Here is a 19763-nt window from a genome sequence, read left to right on the forward strand (position 1 = left end):
CTGTCTGTCTGTCATCCCTCAGGAGATCCAGCCTGGTGATCACCACAAAGCTTTACTGGGGAGGAAAGTAAGTGTGTGCATGTGTGTATGTGTCCAGCATGTGCGTTTTCATCCTCAGATGCTACACAGTGAAACGTTAGCCTACAGCTACAGAGCGTGACATGAGATCAAACAAAATTTTGGAAAATCTACAGGCGCACATACATAGAGGACACACTCAAAAAATGACAACATGGCCATGTTCTCACCCCCTCTTGATTCCCTTCATACCCTTCCTTTGCCTTCTTGCAAAACTGCCAAGAGTCAAATCTTCTTCTTCTGTCATGCTGAAGTATTCTGCTCTCAATCCGCATTTGTCACATTCCCTCTGTTTCTAAAAGTCTTCGGCTCGCACTGAGCTAAGCAGGAGCTCCATAAGTACATTCACCTTCTTCGTCTGGTTCTCTTTTTAAGTATGTGATGTAGATCAGTAGAGCGGCGCCCAGGTGCAGTTGTGTAAATTTAATTTAAACTCCTCCTCTCAGACTATTATCAAGTCGAGTCGCGAAATCAGTCTCCACAGCGGATGGATTTAGAGAACAACTACTTAAGCCCTCCACTGAGCAAACTGGGAGAGTGCCTGAGAGGCCTGTCAGGCATCTCATCACCCAAGCATACAGTAGATATTTGCTCGCTTTACTTTCCATTGCATTGTCTTAACATTTTGAAAACATGATTATAGGGAAGAGGGACTGTGTGTTTTTTTGTGTTTGAAATAAATTATTATAATACCAAGCAGGTTGGAACATCGCAGGATATAGGGGGGCAGTACGAAGTGAAACAATAACAAGACCAGTGCCAGGCAACTGAGCAAATAGAGAAACACTGGAGCAGAAAGAAAAGAACGGAATAAAGTGGGAAAGGCACATACAGGCGTGGGGAAAATATAAAAGTTGCTTAGTAAACACAGATGAAACTACAGAAAAATCACTGAAGCACAGCAAGCACAGTTTTGGAGATTTGCAGTTTTTTTGGTTTAAGGGGCCCACACAGAGTCAATGTGGTGACTTTTTTAAATTAACTCTCACAACTCTTATCAGTGTCACTTATAGATGAACAAGCAGCTGTTTTCTGCAAAACAGCTCTGATAAATCCACTGTATACTATATGTTCAGCAGCACAACACATCAGACAGACAAAGTTAGACCAAAATAGATCTAAAAGGAGAGTGAACATTGGATTAACATTTGTCAGGCGGTCAGAAACATGACTCCAGGTGAATGCAAATGTTGCTCCATATCAGCTGGATATGTAAATAGAAAATTGTTTGCTAACGCCATCGTCATAACAAGTTGATGTTAATTTTGTGTTTATAGCTTGTTTCACTGCCCCCAAATAGCCAGAAAATCCATGAATGCAGGTTAAAGTAAATGTAAAAATATAAATATCGCCTACTGAAGAACTAGCTACAACATTTACATATGCATCTAATACACAGAAGAGCTCCTTTCAGAGTGCGATATTACTGATACATTCACCTGAATTTGTATTGCATCTGCATTATGTTGTAGATGGTCTAGGTGGTGCTACATTAAGGTACTATACTATGAAAACTTACTATACAAGAATGTATAATTTAGGTAGTGTGATTTCTAGCAATAGGTTATATTATCTGAATTTAGCGCAATAGCATCTAAACACTACTAGTAACTATAGAGAGATGTAGTGAATTTATCGCAGTAGTATAATGTTGAAGATGGAAGTAAAGTACAAGAACCTGTATATAAATACAGTACATGAGTAAATGTAGTTTGTTATGCTCCATCCCTGCATCTAAAAGCTATATATTCAACCAAGTGATTGTCCATTTTTGGCTGGATATATTTTCACCTTCAAATCGCCTAAGACGTGTTAATTGGGAGGCCACTGATAACAGGACAGACAGTAACAATAAGCCTTGTATGTTTGCCCACTGCACAGACACATTGTGTACAGTTTGTTCTATAGCTGCGGGCACAATATGGAGCGTCAAGTGGGTGTATTTCTCTTCAGTAATTTGTAGGTAGTTTGTTATGCAGGCTCTTATTTGGTATTATCTGTTTCAAATCATGAGAGCTGTGTGTATTTTCATGAATGTGTGTGTTTGCATGTGTGTTGACACCCGTGACATGCACTTATTTCCCTCCTGTTGCAGAGCAGAGACAGAGAGAGGCCTCAACAGAAAACACATCATTGAAGGTAACAAGTCAATTTGCTCTCCGCTGCTTTGTCCTTCACATCACCCCATCACTCAGAGCCCCGCTGCACTCCTGTAATCTCCCTCTTTTATCCCTTTTACTCACCCGTCTTCCTGTCTGTGACGTTTCCCAGCATGCGCACCCAGCTGAATGTGAAAGTTGTATTAGCCAATCGTACACCAAACCTCAACAGATGTTTTTTCTTTGTAGTTGTCATAGTTGTAATACCTTTACAGGAAACATTGATGGACAACAGTAATTATATTTTATTGGTTTGATCAAAATTATTACTAGGGACAATTCGCTATTGGTAGGGATATGTCCTAACGTCCCTCCTAATTTCTTCGTCCTTGGTGCAATGCACCTCCTGCAGTGACTCAGCTCTCTCCCACATTATTAACATTCACTGCAGCCTCTGCAACTTTCCCCCCAAACAAGAGGAAGGGAATACACTGGAGTGGAAGGGCAGTGATTGAAAAAGTAGGAGAGAATGGAAAGAAAAGGTGGCACTGGCAATTAGCTGAAGCCGTCCAGATGATAGCTAGCATCCGTGAGAGGACGGTGCAGTGTCCCTGCAACTGGTGTGGCATATGTCACCACAGGCTAATGACTCGGCTGAGTCAAACATCTGCTGACACCATCATCCTTAGTGCTGGTGGTACAGCCTACCACAGGCCATTCAATTAATCATTTGATTGGTTACGTGACATTAACTGGGTCTGGTGCGGTGTCAGAACTTAATGATCAATAACAGAGATTAGCGCTGATGAAAATGTCAAAGTCTCTCTAGCAACCAGCATTCATATTTACCATTTTCCTGACAGGACAGGAAGAAATTCCTTGACAATTTCATCATTTCAAAGAGACTTTCGTAGAACACATCATTAAATGCATTATTCATCGCAGAAACCTTTAGAATAGCTTTGTTGTTCAACATATTTTCTCAGCTCCAAAAATAGACTCCCTTCCCAGCCAGTAAACTCCAGCTAATCCACGAGACAGGGGAAACTGCTCGTGATGACGGTGCAGGCTCCGATTAGGATCCATGTAATGGGTGTTTCTGGAGATCGCGGGAGTGCAGATGACAGAAGAAGGAATAAGTGGTTGGAACAGTGGTGGGGAGCGCATAACTCTCAACTGGGATTAGCAGGGGATGATGAAGCCTCTGGCACTAATCTGCCATGCACCCTCACATGCTCAAGAGCGCAAGAATGTCTTTTGCCTTGTCTTTCTATTACTCTGCTGTCCTCCTTTGTGACAGTCTCCTGTGTTCGCTATTCATCTTTCATCTGGTCTTCTCTGTTTGTGAATGGGGACTGATCTGCTCACAATACTTTGTTGCCATCTATTATCGTCTCCTCAATATACAGTGTTTCACTTACAACAGACACTGAAAGCTGAGCACCTGTCAAAACAGCATTCATTTATATAACAAGGATAAAAGTTTGCACAGGTGCAGAGCTTTTTCCACACAGATCTTCTTACCAGGAGACAGTGGAGTGAGCTCAGCCTGACACTGATTAATCCTGAAATTCTCTGTTCGACCTTTTAAAATTCTCACTGTGAATGCAATGTGAGTATTTCTGTACTGAAAAAGATGCCATTGTAGCTGTGTAAAAGGGACAATTTAAATGTCATACTTTGAGTCACTTCTTGTATTTAAGTGGGTCATCTACTTTTGCTATGTCACAGAAGAGTCAAATTGGTTTTTTTAACCAAAGAATTGTTTAAAGCAAAGCTTTTGCAGTGACCACTGTGGCTATATGTGACAGTTAAAGGATAGTACTAAATGCTAAACCACTAGCATCTAGCCAGAATGCCAAGCTATTGTACAGCTATACAGTAACACGGACGCAAGTGGCGGAGAGTCATAAAATCAGCATTACTGACTCAATAATGTTCATGTTGTTAGCTAACATTAGCCACCATAAGCTAACTGGTCATACCAGACCAACTAAGTGTGTAGCCATAAAACTCCTCAGTGTCCGGAATTAAGAAATGGTCCTTTTTATTGCTACCAAATTACATTTTTCATTTACAAGTAGGTAATGTCTTCTCTCAAAACTTACCTAGTCTTTCTTTAATTAAAGCTACAAGAGATAAACCTTGGTACAGCGTGACCAAAAGTTCATCCGTTCTCAGATGTTTTGTATTCATGGTACTGAAATGTGCTGCTGTGTCAAACACATCATAGCAGGAAATGTACATTCCAATCAGGTGTGTCTTGTGAAAAAGGGATATTAACAAAACCTGCGTCATCCTAATGGATCTTGTTTTCCAGCCTAGTAATAGCTTCCCTTTCAATTCAGCAAATAAACTGAAATTAAACTTAAATTCACATTACCCTGCCTAACTCTGAGTGGAATAGCAACTCTTCATTCAGAATCATTACATAGTATATAACACACAAAGGCTTTTTTTTATCCTTCTTAAATGAGCACTCAGGCAATCATCTTTTATTAAATTCAATTGTCAGAGAGATCGCATTACTTTCCAGTTGATTATAGGACATTAGATATATTATTCAAGGGGACAAAGACTGCATTTCCTTTGCGAACGATTTGTTTTTTGGAACTTTTAGTCCCATAATCGTCACCCCTACTTGGTAAACCAGGATAAACTAGATTGTCGTGCGAGCTGTTTCAAAATATGTGGCAGGCCAGATGCAGCTGGCATGCCTTGAGTCACATGTGGTCAACTGACACTTTGCCATGTTCATAAACATGTTGACTTTGTATTCCCCTGGATCCAATTCACCCTATCTTTCCTTATACCTTATGGTTTAAGTGAAAAAATAAAACTGGAACTCTTGAATACCTCTTTTTTGCACATTGTTGTTCTGAGCTGGGCAGAGTTAAAATGGCTGTAATCAATATTTTTATATTAACAATGGATCATATGACTAATTCGATACCTTAGATCATGTCCATGGAGATTTATGTCTTTCAGCTTGTTGTTTTATATTTTACAGCTCTCATCTTTATTGTTTGGTTCACTCTTAGCATTTAGCTGTTTTCAGTGAAAAAGCTCTAAAAACATGTACAGTACCTACCCAGCACCAGATAGCTGACATACATGGTTAGCAACAAGCCAGTGAATACAGTGGAGCATTTAGCAGTGACATAGCCAGATATTTTTTCTCAGGAGTCGGTAGAGACCAATGCAGAGTTAAAAGGAAAGTGACTATTGGACGACACCTGATGAATAGACACACAACTCCAAATGAAAACTCTTGTTACTCTGTATATATAAATAGGCAACTGTTTGTTAAAAAGGTCACCATATATTGTGTTGTGTTTTCTGCTGCGCCAAATAAAATCAGTTGTTGCATGTTGTAGCATGTGCAAGCAATCTTAGTTTAGTGAAGTGTCACTCGTATAGCTTATCTTTATGACAGTGTTGAATAAATAGCAAGGAGAATTGAGAGAGTTACATGCACGCAGTGATTATCACACTCCCTCTGCAGATCCAGTCCAACGTATCCAAAGGTGCCAAGGGACAAGATTTTCTGCTTGCTAGCATGTCTAAATGATACGGTAATAAGTCTCCTCTGTCCACCGGCATTAGCAGTGTATTTATTAGTTGAAGGATGATACTCAGGGCTTATGTGGGCTATGTGAACTTTTATTCCAAGTGTGCCAAATGATCCTCTTGGAAAACAGAAATATTTATGTATGTGTTTATGCTATGGTTGGCAACACCTGTACATCTATTCCAGTACTTCAACACTACATGTGTTCAATGCTCATGAATCCAATTGACTGTTTATCTTTCTTTGACTTACTTACAGTACATCTTTCTCAACATCTTCTCCCCTCTCACTTCAGGTTTAAAGGGCTCCCTCCAGAGGATGCAACTTGAGTATGTGGATGTGGTTTTTGCCAACCGGCCAGACACCAACACTCCCATGGAGGGTGAGTGATCGCTGACCAGACCCCAGGGATAGGGGGCTGGTGGAAGCTTGGGGCAGGGACAATGCATGTTGTTCTGTAACATGAGAAGGTGAGAAATACTGACAAGGCTGCTGCCCTCACCGGACTGGCGACCTTTGTTTTTGACCAAAGGGGTGTCTTTGTGGTCACACACGCACACATATTTCAAGTAATCTGACAATCTTGCCTCATCTCTCATCCTCTATTTTAGTCTACCACTCTCTCTCTCTCTTCTCTTCTGTCTCTGTGGGATCACTGGTTTCCACAGGGTCTCTGAGCTGCACCCGCTCCCAGCCGTCCCTGTTCTTTGGAAGCAGGATTATCTGCCCCCCACCCCCCGGGGGAAGCTGGTATATTTTTGGGCTGGTCTCACTAGATACCAGCCCTACTGTGCGCTCTGTTCCTTCAACACTCTAGTGCTGCCTTTCCCACACACCTACCTTATGCCACCATTTATTTCTTTTACATATTTCCAGTTTCTTCCTCAGTTGCTTCTTTCTTTTTATGTGACCATTGCAGATACACCCTCATCCACAGGCAGTATTTGGCTGAAATGATGGAGTCCCACTGGTCTCACTAAAATATTTTCCAGTCTTTCCCCTTTGCACCCCCCATACTTCCTCCCCTGTGAGCCAGCATACTGTGGGAGGCCAATCTGTCACTTATCGTTCCTGGGGCATTGCTATCACTGGTAGTGCTGGTGACTGGCATGCAGACCCTGCGGCCTGCTCCGTCAAACCTTCTACTAAGCTGTCTCTACAGATACTTCACTATTGACTACAGATGTAGAGAAGTCTAATCTGATTGATAGATTGATTGACTGATTGATTGATTGAGTGTCTGACAGGATGAAAAAAAACTGAGAGTGTTGCCAGATAAAAAAATACAACAGACAACCGAATGTGTTTTTCTTTCAGCAGCTCGGCAACACAGTCGGTCCATTAATCAGTGTAAAATGTTGTGCACGTTTTCTTCATCCTTCATTACAGTGGAGCAAGGCCACTATGATTAATCCCTGTGTAGAGGGTCACTTTTAACAACTTGAGAGAGAGAGAGGGACTGCATGTACAGATTCACACAGAGCTGTGTGTTTTCTAGCTTCTCTTCAGGATGAAGCAGCACTTCTGCATCTCTGTGGACATGTACAGTTCAAAGGACTTGTTATCTACACAAGATGTTGATTCAAACACCCTCATGTTGCTGAACTTTAAAACAGGATTAACAGCATCAGTGCAGAGCACAAAGAAAAGATGAGATTGTGTATTATTAAGATGAGAATGTTAAGCTAACTAACAGGTGTCGGTGCTTGCCCTTGTGTGGATTGTGTGTTTGTATTTTGGTTCTTGTGACTTTAACTGCTTTTGACTTTGTGTGAGACAACGTGCTTCCCCTTGGGGACTAAAAAAGTGATGTCATGGCTGCAGAGTCTCCCTTTGTTACCATCACCACTTTCCTTCTCCCGTCCACTCATCCTTTTCTTTGTGTTTTTCTATTTCTCCCCCTACTTGCTCTTGACTTGCATTGTCTTTTGGCTTATATCCAGTCTAACAGCAGGGACAGCCGTGACTTCCTCCTTCCTTGTCTGGCTCTGACTCCCTTTTCATTCTGCTCCACTGTTCTTTCCTGTTGCAACTGTCAGCTATAGTGATGGGACTGTAGGAAAGTTTTCCTTCGAGCAACCTCTTAACATTCCTGTAAAATTCATGCAAAACGCCTATTCAAGGCATATCCAAAGTAAACTGAATGTAGTTCTTGAACCATTTGGAGTATATGCATGGTTTTAGGCTTCTCTGAAAGATAACACTCTGGAGTGTCTAACCCAAAAGAATGATTGTAAGTGCTACTGGAATTGATTAATATAAGTTTAAACACACTAAAACTAATATTTTTTCATTTCCACTTGAAAATGCTTGCTAACAAATGAATGCAGACAACTATAGCTGGGACTTAATTAGCTGGAAAACACTGTAGGGCCACAGCATAAAGCCTTACCTAGCCCACGCTTGAATTTCATACCAATACCATGGAAAATGACTATTTGACACAGGTTTTTCTAAGTGTATCTCTTAGCGTATTTTTTCTAAAACAGCACCGCCCCTTGGCAGCATGCGGCGGCTGCTGCATCACGCCGGAGATCAACCATAGCTCGGCGCAGATGTGTTTTTTGGTGGTGATCATGAACTTCCTGCTTAAAGCTGGATATGGTTATATTTAGAATTTTATTGGCAACACGAGGTGCCAGTCATCGGCACAATTGCTTGCAATTGGCTCGGGCCTACCCATGAAATAAGAGGGGCTGGCCATTCCATACAGCGCGGGCTCTCGTTGGCTATTGAAGGCTGTGAAACGGAAATGTGAGCTCTTATTGGGTCGGATTTTGGATTTAGTGTCACTCGAACGGTTAGAGTTCAGCGGCTAATTTGAATACAAGCTATCGTAGTTGTTTACAAACAAACGAGCCATGTCTGCCTGCAAATATGAAACAATGCGGCAGCAGTCCCTGGGAGATTTATTGATGGAATAATGTGTTTTGGACAAAATATTTTTACTGGATTGGATCATCTGGACCTTTGAAAGCATAACCAGACAATTTTTGTTGGAATATAAATCGATCGGTGGATTACTATGTGGCTTCATAGGTGAGTCGCGTCAATTTTGCTTGTCCTGGTTGGTCTGACAGAAGCACTGATTGTACCCGCTGTGGGGATTGTATCTTGAAATGGTTTGCATTGGTCGAATCGCGAGGATTTTAGCTTTCAAACGGTGTGTCATATGAGTATGAAGTTAACATAGCAGTTGTGTGCACATACCGAAAGCTGCTGCCACGGGCCGTCGGTTTGTGCATTTAACAGTTTTGCAAAGTGAACAAACCCAAAGTCCAGCCCAAAGGGAGTCCCCATCTCCCACAGAAAGCTCTGCTCTGAACCGCTTGAAAACAGCTCGTTTGTAGTTCAGCCCTTCACTTCCTTTACTTGTGACGTCACAATGAAAACGCGTCATAAAGCTTGCCAAGCAGCTAGCGGGGTCAGGCACGCCTTCAAACTAAGCTAGTCTGATGCCGTATTCTGACCAACCGCGAATCTCGCCTGCCGACGCTTTCCTCGCGTGAACACATTCGCACACAACGCGAGAAGGTGATTTTAACGCGATAACGTGAATAAACACAACTCGCCTTTACTACAGCTGTATGAACCCAAAGTAAACATTTTGCTGTGATTAAATAGCAAACGGATTAAACTGATGCCGAAATAACTACAACATGATGCAGATTTGTTAAACATATGAATTCATGCTTTGTCAGGTCTGTCAGCAAGACAGCAGGACAACAACTTCTAAAATGTTTGTTTTCTGAATGGAGTTTGGATCGATCAGGGCTATGCTATACTAACTTGGTCACAGTAAAGTACAATGATAGCTGGAATAAAGTTACAGACACATGTTTTCTGAACTCACCAGGTAGTTCAACCTCCTCGCTTTCTTTTCACCCAGCAATGTCCAGTTTTGTCCGGTTTTTATATAAATATGAAGTCGTAATCCGACAGAGCTAACGACGCTAACAACAACACTGGAACCGGATGTGCACGGAACCTAGCTGCTGAGAAGCTCCAGTGAAGATAAATCAACATTGAAATCCCAAAAACTAAAGTAAAAAACTAATTTAATAAAAGCAGTTAACTCCGAGCTCCTCCCGCGAGTAAACGGCGTAGTTGTCAGACCAGAATCCGACCGACTACGGGGGTTTATTTGTCCAATGGTAGGAGCGCTGCTCCCTGCTCTTTTCCCCCAAGTTTAGCAGCTCTTAGCCGGCCAGCAGATTTTCAATCCCCCGCTCTGCCTGGCCTTCTCCACACAATGCTCTGAAGCCTTGGTGACATAAGGACAATCTCAACACTGATAAGCTATCGCGACTCAGCGTCATGCGACTTCTTCGCTTGAGTTGAAAATATTCAAATCACACGAGTTCCTTCGCATTGCCGGCCCCGCCCCCTTCGCGTTGCTTCGCGCCACCTGACAGGAAATCGCGGCTCTACGCGTCTTTGCATTGACTTTGTATGTAAACTCACCGCCCCCAACGCTTGCTTCGCTTTTGGTCTGAAAGCACCATGAGTGGAGGCCCTTTGGCTCGTTTCACCTTTGTTTGGTTTTCCATTGTAGAAATGTTGCACCTGTACCTGCTTCCAGGTACTTTTTTTCGTATCATCTCACTTCCGTCGAGGTTCCAAGCCAGCTGAGGGATACTAAAATGTAACGTGAAAACACGACAGACTGTTGACTGGTCAGAGAGAACCGTCAGTATTCACTGCATCATCATTGCCTGCACCAGACAGAGGCCAGCAACAGAAAGTTTGATATTTTACAGTTTTCGCATGTAATTCCATCACTAAATCCACTTCCGAGAAGTTTGAGGTGAGAAATCAGCTGTGTAGATTTCGAATATTGACAGTTTTACGAGAAGTGATGGCAGAACAAAAATGCTTGAATATTTTCGGAGTTGAGGAGCTCTACAAGTGGCTGCGGGGGAAGCCTGTGAGGCCGGCCAGCCGCCCGCTCACAGAGCCCTCTGCTCCCGCCGTCACACAGACCGCTGCAGCAACAACGGCAGAGGAAAACACAGCTGGAATGTTTTCATACCGCTTATCTGTCTTTACATTATGAGTAATGTTTTAACTTAAAAAAGAGAAAGCTGTGTGGATCGCTGGTGTGTGTGTCGCATTGAACATTACATCGCGGCAGTTGTTGTGTGTGCCGTAGCTATGACGACAAGCTACTTACTATCTCTGGGTACTATCTGCAATGGAAAACGGTTGGCTGTGAATTATATTTAAAATAAACACGGCAATGTAACTTTACAGACTGTTCAAGTGCGGAGTTGTTGTAAACGTTGTCTAACACAGCTAAAGTTATAGCTATAATGCTTACAGTCTATGGTTACACCCGATGTGAAAGCTACTGAGCAAACATTCAAATTGTTTGGCCAATTTTTATGAAAAAATGAGTTGAAATATGGTGATTTTTGTAGTGGTTTATGAAAGATGCGGAACAATAATGTTGTGTGGTTGTGGACTTGAGTAACTTGTACTATCTGCTAGGTTACGGTCGCAGTCTGAAGCGGCTTTGATTTGGATCACACTACCTTGGCTGCGTTCGAAAAGTCTTTTTTGCTTAGGAAGGTTCCTAACTGAGTGAACTGAACCGGAGGTATTTCAGTGGCAGCCATGATAAGAGCATAGACTGTACATAAAAAGATAAGAGCTGTTCGAATTCTCTAAAAGCTAAGGAAAGGTGCCTCAATGCTTCCATTCATATCCCCTTTAGCATAGGGTACACCTGACCATCCTTTACGAAAGGAAAGGAGAGAATGCCGTCTCAATTCCTTGCGGCGGCAACATTTAAAGCGGCGCACGTTCTAAAACTCAAACGATAAAATCCATCAACCACATTTAGCAAGATCCTTGCAATACAGACGCACATTATGATACTTTAATAAGACTCACAATTACCTTCTTTCTTTTGGTTTGTTTTATTTTGGCTTTTTTGTAAATTAATACTGTTTTATGTTTGGAGTTGTTGAAATAAGCCATTAAGTGTTTTCTACAATAAAAAATATAAATGAATCACCAACCAAAGGAGGAGGTTGATCACCATTTAAGTTACCACTGGCTATTAAGCCTTTTCTCTCTTATGCCATAACTTGCTAATATGCATAGGCCTATTTCTTAAATTGTCAACAATAACTGTGACCCATGGGAGCTGTTACTAGTCTTGTAACGTGATCAAAGTGAGGATAATGTTGCAGCGTGTAGCCTCATGTTATGTACTGCAGCCTTCAGCAAATTAATTTTACTTAAGTCACAGATGCTCCCTCGCCTTAATAAAGGCAAAGATCAAGCTGGATAACCTCTACAGTAGGCATTTCCCACACACTGATTGTGTGGGTTCTCTCCGGGTGCTCTGGCTTCCTCCCACCATCCAAAGACATGCAGGCTAGGTTAATTGGTGTCTCTAAATTGTCCTTAGGTGTGAGTGTGAGTGATTGTCTGTGACTGGCGACCTGTCCAGGGTGTACCCCGCCTTTCGCCCAATGTCAGCTGGGATAGGCTGCAGCCCCCCCGCGACCCTGTACACAGGATAAGCGGTTGACGATGGATGGATGGATGGATGGATGGATTGTCTCAGCATCTCTCGCTGTCATTCTGTGGGAAACACTGTATTTACATACAATTGGGATTCATGTTGATAAATATGCCTATGGGTGAGTGTGAGCAAGCATTCTCAATGTCCATTATTTAGTGACTGGTAGGCTACCTTATCTGCCTTTTTGCTATCTTTGTTATTAAGTAATATATTCCACCTTGCTGTCCACCTTTGTGGTCTGCATTAGGCTACAACAAGATGGGGCGCAGTGTCAGAGATGCACTTTTTGTAGTCCATCTTCAGAACATTGTAGTTTCAACAGGGCAGGTCACGTCAGTAAAATCCGCCGTCACATAATTACGTCACTTAGAAAAGAGCAGTCGGATTCTCTTAGACCCACCGTCCTCTTTTCCTAAGTCCTTACGGATTCATCTTCACATCTTTCCTTGACCTCATGACGTTTTCCATCGAGGTCAAGGAAAGGTGGTTAGGAAAGGAGATTTTTTTGACTTTTCGGATGCAGCCCTTGTTTCTTACGACCTGCCCTTCTCTGCTTCTGATTGGCTAGTAGTCCTTACCTGGGAACGGTGCATGGGCAACTCTCAACAAAGATTTTGTACAAGTAAGATGCATCACTCTGTATCTCAAGAGCGGAGCGTACAACACATAGGGTGAAAAGAGGAGCTGCAGCAATGTGCAGTATTGCAAAAATATGGTGTTTTTTTAAAATTAAACTATGTAAACCTGTTCTGGTACAACCCCTAAATAATTGAAGATTATTAAAGATTTTGAACCTGAAAATGAGCATTCCACCTCTTTAAGAGGTTTTAAAGGTCTAGCTGGAATTTCATCACACATGTTGGCAAATAGTGTAGTTCATATTGTACTCAGAATATAGCAAATGTGATGAGAAGGTGACTCAACGAGAAGCATCTGTGCAATTGTCAACTCATTGTTTTAATAGGCATACCAAAGCCTGCCGAGTAAAATGTCCAAGCACAATGTGGCTATCCAGTCGCTCAGCATCATTTTTTTTATTTGACAGAGCAATATGCAGCAAATTGAATCCATTCAATCAAATGAATATGAAATCCTCTGGACAGAGAGCATAAAGAATAGGGTACCCAGGCAGAGGAAAAGAGCAGACATGGCATCAATAAATAGACTTTATAACAATCCCTCCAGGCAAGGGTTTTTCACTGGAGAGCTAATGAAATGGTACTGCCACAGCATACTGAACAGAAACCCAAAGCCATCCAGTGAAACAGTCCTTCAAGTGTCAAGATATCACCTCTGTCCTCAAATGTTCGGCAATAAAGAGCAGCATGCAGGATGATCTCACCCACTCAGTACCTCAACACTTATTTTCCTTTTGGCTGCGCATTCAGAATGTTCTTTCCTAAGATCGTAGAACTAACAAAGGGCTTCATCTGCCAATGAAAATCTCCTGTGGGGTGACGTATTGATCACTGCCCCGTTTGTGTATGCAGGAGGAGGCTAAACATTTGTGTCAAAATGAGAACCACCTCCTGGTGGAGCAACTCTCACAAGGACGCCGATACATCCACATAGACACCTGCCCAGACAAATATGGATATCAGTGTGTGTTGTATGCTTTTTTTCCACACTCCTTGCCTCACTCTGCTGAAGGGCACTTGCTGGCTGAAGTTGACCAAATGTTCCAGACTCAGTGGCGTGTTGCTGCTGTGAGATGACAGGCTGATGTTGGCTAGTAGCCCAGCAGTTTGCAAATTTGCAATAGCGAGTTTATGCTTCCAACACACAATTGGGATTTTAACCACATTTCATGCATGTGCTAAAAAAGAGAACACACTCATTGGCTTTACTATCACAACATCAAGTGATTTCCAAACAATATTCTGCATACAGTAGGTTATATGACAATTCCGTCAAAACTTTGCATTTCTAAACATGGTTGTGTTTCAACATCTTCAGGCAATCATGCAAGACTTTCATGTGTGTTAAAATGAATGGTGAATCAAAGGAATAGTTTGACATTTTTGGAAACAGGCTTATTCATGTTTTTGTGTTTTGTTTCAAGTGTTAGACGAGAATATCAAAACTACTCTCATGTCTCCGGGTAAAGATGAAGCTACAGTTAGCTTAATGTTAAAACTGGAAGCGGGGAAACAGCTAGCCAATCTCTGTCTAAAGAAAAGGAAATCCACCTACCAGGACATCTAAAGCTCAGTCATTGACACATTATATCTTGTTTGTTTAATGTGTTTGTGTATGTATATAAATAACTGTATATACTATTTTATTTTGCTTTATATGTTACTACATTTTACTATAGGCCTACACTTTATGCTGTGTGTGTAGCATGAAGGAAAAACAAAATTTTTTTATGCAACCGTGTGCTGTATAGTGACTAATAAACTACCTTGTACCTTTAATCTGTATACAAATCAAGTAAAAGTCAATTCAAAATGACAAGTAGTGGTTTTCTGTGGAGGGCTAACTGTTTCCAGCCTTTGCGCTAAGCTAAGCTAACCGGCTGTAGTTACATGTTCACTGTAGCCTACAGACATGAGAGTGGTAGCTCTCACCAAAATTGCACACCTATCTCATATGTTCGAGAGCATAATAATGCAGTACATGTTGTTCATACCTGCACACATCAACACGTGCATGTGCCCACAACTTCACCCACATCATCCTCCTTGAAAAACTGCAGTGAGCTTATGTGGGTGGGGTGCTAACGGCGTACGCTGGATATCTCACCTGAGCAATACGCTCAGTGTGGCATCTGTTGTCGGAGTTGATGACTCACTGCTTCCTGTTGGAAGGGGACTTTATGTTAAGACTGGCCAGTAGGTAAGCATGGATGTTGCTGTGAATCAAGTTGTCAGCCTCAATTCCTTGCACTGCGGAGGATTATTCGTGTTTTCACATACACTCATCGACTGTGTGGTCCTCTAAGGTTCCTACTTGGTTCCCAATTTTTCCTTCTGTCCTTACTTCCCTCCAAATCCCTCACTCCCTCCCTCCCCTTTGGAGCAGATGTACTGTTATTCCTCTACCCTCGCACCTGCTTCACCCACACGCACACTGTCTCTCACTGAGCTACATTTCGGTCCAGAGAAAGAACTACTGATGAAAAGGAATCACTCTTTTTTTAATCACACTCTGCTGTGGTCTCATCTCTTCATGCTTATTTTCATTCTATTTTGCATCCAGAATTTACACTGTGCTAATGTAGCAGATGTTTTATTTATGCATTTTAAGCGCAATTACAGACTAAACCAAGCAATTACAGACTGAATAAATCACATCGATTACTTTATCACCATGTTGTTTTTTACAGTAATTAGAGAGTTTGTGTACGACAGACACACATTCAAAATAATAGCAATATTTCCTCCTCTTATTGGAAATGTCCTTGGTTAAAAAGTCCTTTGAGAAAGAACTACGCTTTCACACTTGCTTTGGCAATGTAAATGTCTGTCTCCCATGCGAATAAAGCCGATTGAATTTAATTTAACTGAATGTCACACTAGTTTTTATTAAATAATATAAATAAAATCAATTCAGTTTTGCTTATCAACTGTTCCACCCACCCCTTTACTTCCTTGCTGGATCCTCAGGCACAAATACACACACCACTAAAGGTCACTGTGACTGGCATCAAACCCTAAAATTGTAACTTGCTATCATTTGTTCAACTGCACAAGCAATATTCTGCCAAGGTTGGCAGAAGTCTTTTCTTTTAACCCCCGCAGCATTTGGCCACATTAAGTCCTATGGCCCCAGCAAAGAATATCTGCTTACACATGAGTTTAAAAAGAGACGAGCCTTTCTCACAAAGAGTCTGAATACATTTCAAGCATCATCTTTGTTTTTTACTGTCCTGAAGGCATCAGTTAAACCAAAGGCTTTTTAAGACTTATTGTTGTCCTCATAAAACCTTGTTCAAATCTTTTATGAATGCCACCTGAATCAAGTTACCCTTTTATGTCTTTTTTGTGTATACAATGTAAATTAATGTTGCAAATCAACCTCAATATAGGCAGAGTTTTAAAAAAGTCTTCCTGCAGCTTATATAAAAGTTGCAATTGTGGCGCCATCCACTGTTCATTGACAATGTGCACATCTGCTCTTTAATATTTTGTCTTTACAGAGATAGTGAGAGCAATGACACATGTGATCAACCAGGGGATGTCCATGTATTGGGGGACATCCCGGTGGTCCGCCATGGAGATCATGGTGAGTGATGGAAAAAGTCTTTGTGCATCTCGTAACAAGCAACATGAGATGAAGACCAACTTTGCTAAAAAAAAATTCATACGACAAGCAGTCAAGAAAGTGGGCTCTATTTATGGCTTAGCAATATATTGATATTCATGATTTTTTTTGTCTTTCCCTGTAATCATATTGTAGGAGCTTTTTTATACCATAACATGCATTTAGAAAGAAATGTGCTGTCTAAGCAATTAGACATCTTCCAGAAGGATCCCAGAAAATGGGGAAAATGCAGTTAAATGTTCCAGTTTAGCTTCATATTACGTGTGTGTAATGTGCTGAACATCGGCTAGACAGATATTCTCAGTATTCTTTTTTTCTGTAACAAATGTTGAAACCTTCACGCCATATAGAGCAGTGGATAAATAAAAAAGAAAACATTTAAACATAAAAGTCAGTGTTTGCACGAGTTTCCTCATCTCATGAACATTCCTCTCCTTTCTTTTTATTCCCTCTTCACATTCAATTAGGAAGCATACTCTGTGGCCAGGCAGTTTAACCTAATTCCACCAGTGTGTGAGCAGGCAGAGTATCACTTCTTCCAGAGGGACAAAGTGGAAACTCAGCTGCCAGAGCTCTACCATAAGATAGGTAAGTCTGTAGTAAGGTTCTCCTGAAGTCAAGCCTTTTTGAATAAATTTAGGACTGTGTGAGATTTTGTATAATGTTGCTCAGTGGCCGTTGATCTATCTCAGGTGTGGGTGTGGTCTCTTGGTCCCCTCTGGCCTGTGGAATCATCACTGGGAAGTACGAGAACGGCGTCCCAGAAACCTCCAGGGCCTCAATGAAGGTACAAGTGAAATCTCTTTTGACCACCTGCCTAGCGTCTACATGTCCCAATCCTTTCACTCAATAAAACATAATCTGGTTCAAGTTATTTCTTCCTGCATTCATGTAATAATTTTAATGTTTATTCTTTTTCTGCTCCTCCAGCCATACCAATGGTTGAGGGAGAAAATAATGAGTGAGGATGGGAAGAAACAGCAAGCCAAGCTAAAGGAACTGGCTCATATCGCGGAGAAGCTCGGATGTACTTTGCCCCAGCTAGCCATAGGTTAGTGACAACATGAATCCCCAACTTTACATTTCTGTGAAAGCGAACAACCAAATTCAGTGTTTCTTTACATACTGCCTCATGCTTCGACATCACATTATCAACTGTATTTGAATATTCTCAGTCATCCAGGTCATAGTTATCCAATGAAGGTTAAAGTCAAGGGCAACTGGACTTGGTTGAAGATACTAGAAGATGTTTCGTCCCTCATCCAAAGGACTTCTTCAGTACTTCTTTAGTTCTCTCTCAGAACTGAAGAAGTCCTTTGGATGGGGGACGAAACGTCTTCTACCTTTGTTGAATATCAACTGTAAAAACTCTTTCTATCACTGATCTTTAGCCTGGTGCCTGAGGAACGAGGGAGTGAGCTCAGTGTTGCTTGGATCCTCCAATCCAAGCCAGCTAACAGAGAACTTGGGAGCCATACAGGTATTAAGACAATTTCTTATGAAGAGTTTTACTGAATAATTATTTTAGTATTTAGTCATTTAGCGTTGATTGTGTGCTCTGTCTTTGTTTTGTGCACCACAGGTAATTCCAAAGATGACAGCAGGCATTGCCACAGAATTGGATCATATACTGGGAAATCGTCCTCAAAGTAAAAAGGACTACCACCATTAGGATGGACCCTGTTTTAGTGAACCATGCTCAGATAGCTTATCAAAGCTCCCTTCTCACAGCCATGGCACCATAAGTTCGTGCCCAACTTTGCTTGTGTGCGCGTATGACTGTATGTGTGACTATGTAAAGTGCTCTGCTTGGCTCCTCGTCTGTCCGAAGATCAACTGGTACTCATTATGGTAAAGTGAGCTACTTGATAAAACATGCATGCTACAGCTATAGCAGCTGGCAAGTGGACTGAACAACTGTTAGAAGAACCAGCAAGAGGATTTCTGGAATTAAATTTGCTTCCGCTCTAGCAACCTTGTGTACAAGCTGCTGCACCCCAAATTTAAAGAAGCAAAAGATTAGATGGAGAAATTAAAACATAAGTTGACTGACACTAGGCTGGGCCAGTTACAGAACTAATATGATTTTCTGAATTAGGGTGTCAATGTATCAATAAAAGAAAACTTAAGAGGTATTATCCACAAAGTATAAGGTCATAGCAGTGCAGCAACTACATGAATATGAAATACATGTACACAGTGTTCCAGAAATCTACCTAGATGTTCGTGATGTGAAAAAAATTAATGATGACTTTTGTAATTGGGCCTGGTCTCAGCAGACTGGATCATAATGCTAACACTTCCACTGCAGCTGGAGCTGACCTGGCAACATGATGAATTGTTTCAGTACTGGATGAACTGAAATTCTGCTAAAAATGTTGTCGCAAGAGAGCTAAGTTAAACTAAAATATGTTTCAAAACATTTGTACTGACTGTTATATATTTTCCTTACTAAGCAGCTATGTCAGAATTATATTTTCATCTTCCCCTTTTTTTTTCTTTTTCACTTATGCAAAAGTACAGCATTGTGTGCTTTCCTATTATGCTCCTTCAACATCTTTACATTTGGACTATGCCAGACTTTCTGTCAGTAATGATAATGTCTGACTCATTTAATTTCAGTCTGTGTTGTGGATAAAACAAAGACATGTAGCTAATGAAGGGAGTCATTAAACCATATGGACCCCTGCAGTCATTGCACCTGGAACACGCTTAACCAACCCCCCCCCCCAGATGCCAGTTTTACATAATCAGATGTTATGTCCTGTCTGTTCAAACATGCATTTTGGTGTTGTTCATCAGATTTGTACGTAAAAATAAATGACTCTATAATTCTCATGTGATATGTTTTAAAGATCTAAATTAATTTTCTATTAATGTTATGGGTGCCTTCTAATATTTTGCCCCATACAAATTGAAATAGCAAAGCTTAGAGCAGACTTATCGTTTGATGAGTTAACATTGTAAACTGCAGTAAAAATCTGTGACTTATGCTTGAAACATTATTACTGCTGTTTGCTGTTGGGGTTCTTCTGTGTCTTCCTGTTTTATAATAAATTATTTATTTGACTTGCGAAAAGCAATACGCATTTGAGACATTTTCCTCTTTTTATATATATTTTTCTATTTTATAGGGTTGTTTTTGTTACGTGGTTTCCGTGGAAACAAAAGGTTTCCGGCGAATTAGCCAATGCGTTGTTGTCGTTCAGAGGCG

General features: G+C 41.2%; 1 protein-coding gene across 2 annotated transcripts in view; it reads left to right on the forward strand.

Moving 5' to 3' along the window:
• kcnab1b (potassium voltage-gated channel, shaker-related subfamily, beta member 1 b) overlaps positions 1-19636 on the forward strand; it is a 44572-nt gene extending 24936 nt beyond the window's left edge. For both annotated transcript variants that reach the window (XM_038718186.1, XM_038718187.1), the window contains 9 exons: positions 23-67; positions 2174-2217; positions 6044-6130; positions 16425-16510; positions 17017-17137; positions 17242-17336; positions 17480-17600; positions 17941-18029; positions 18132-19636. In XM_038718186.1, the coding sequence (XP_038574114.1) occupies positions 23-67; positions 2174-2217; positions 6044-6130; positions 16425-16510; positions 17017-17137; positions 17242-17336; positions 17480-17600; positions 17941-18029; positions 18132-18221 (778 nt within the window). In that variant the 3' untranslated portion in view covers positions 18222-19636. The remainder of the gene's footprint in view (positions 1-22; positions 68-2173; positions 2218-6043; positions 6131-16424; positions 16511-17016; positions 17138-17241; positions 17337-17479; positions 17601-17940; positions 18030-18131) is intronic.
• The last annotated feature ends 127 nt before the right edge of the window (positions 19637-19763 follow it).

The sequence above is a fragment of the Micropterus salmoides genome, unplaced genomic scaffold, assembly GCF_014851395.1.
Source record: "Micropterus salmoides isolate LMB-PRFRI ecotype aquatic unplaced genomic scaffold, ASM1485139v1 Ms_hic_scaffold_14, whole genome shotgun sequence".
Classification (NCBI taxonomy): Eukaryota; Metazoa; Chordata; class Actinopteri; order Centrarchiformes; family Centrarchidae; genus Micropterus; species Micropterus salmoides.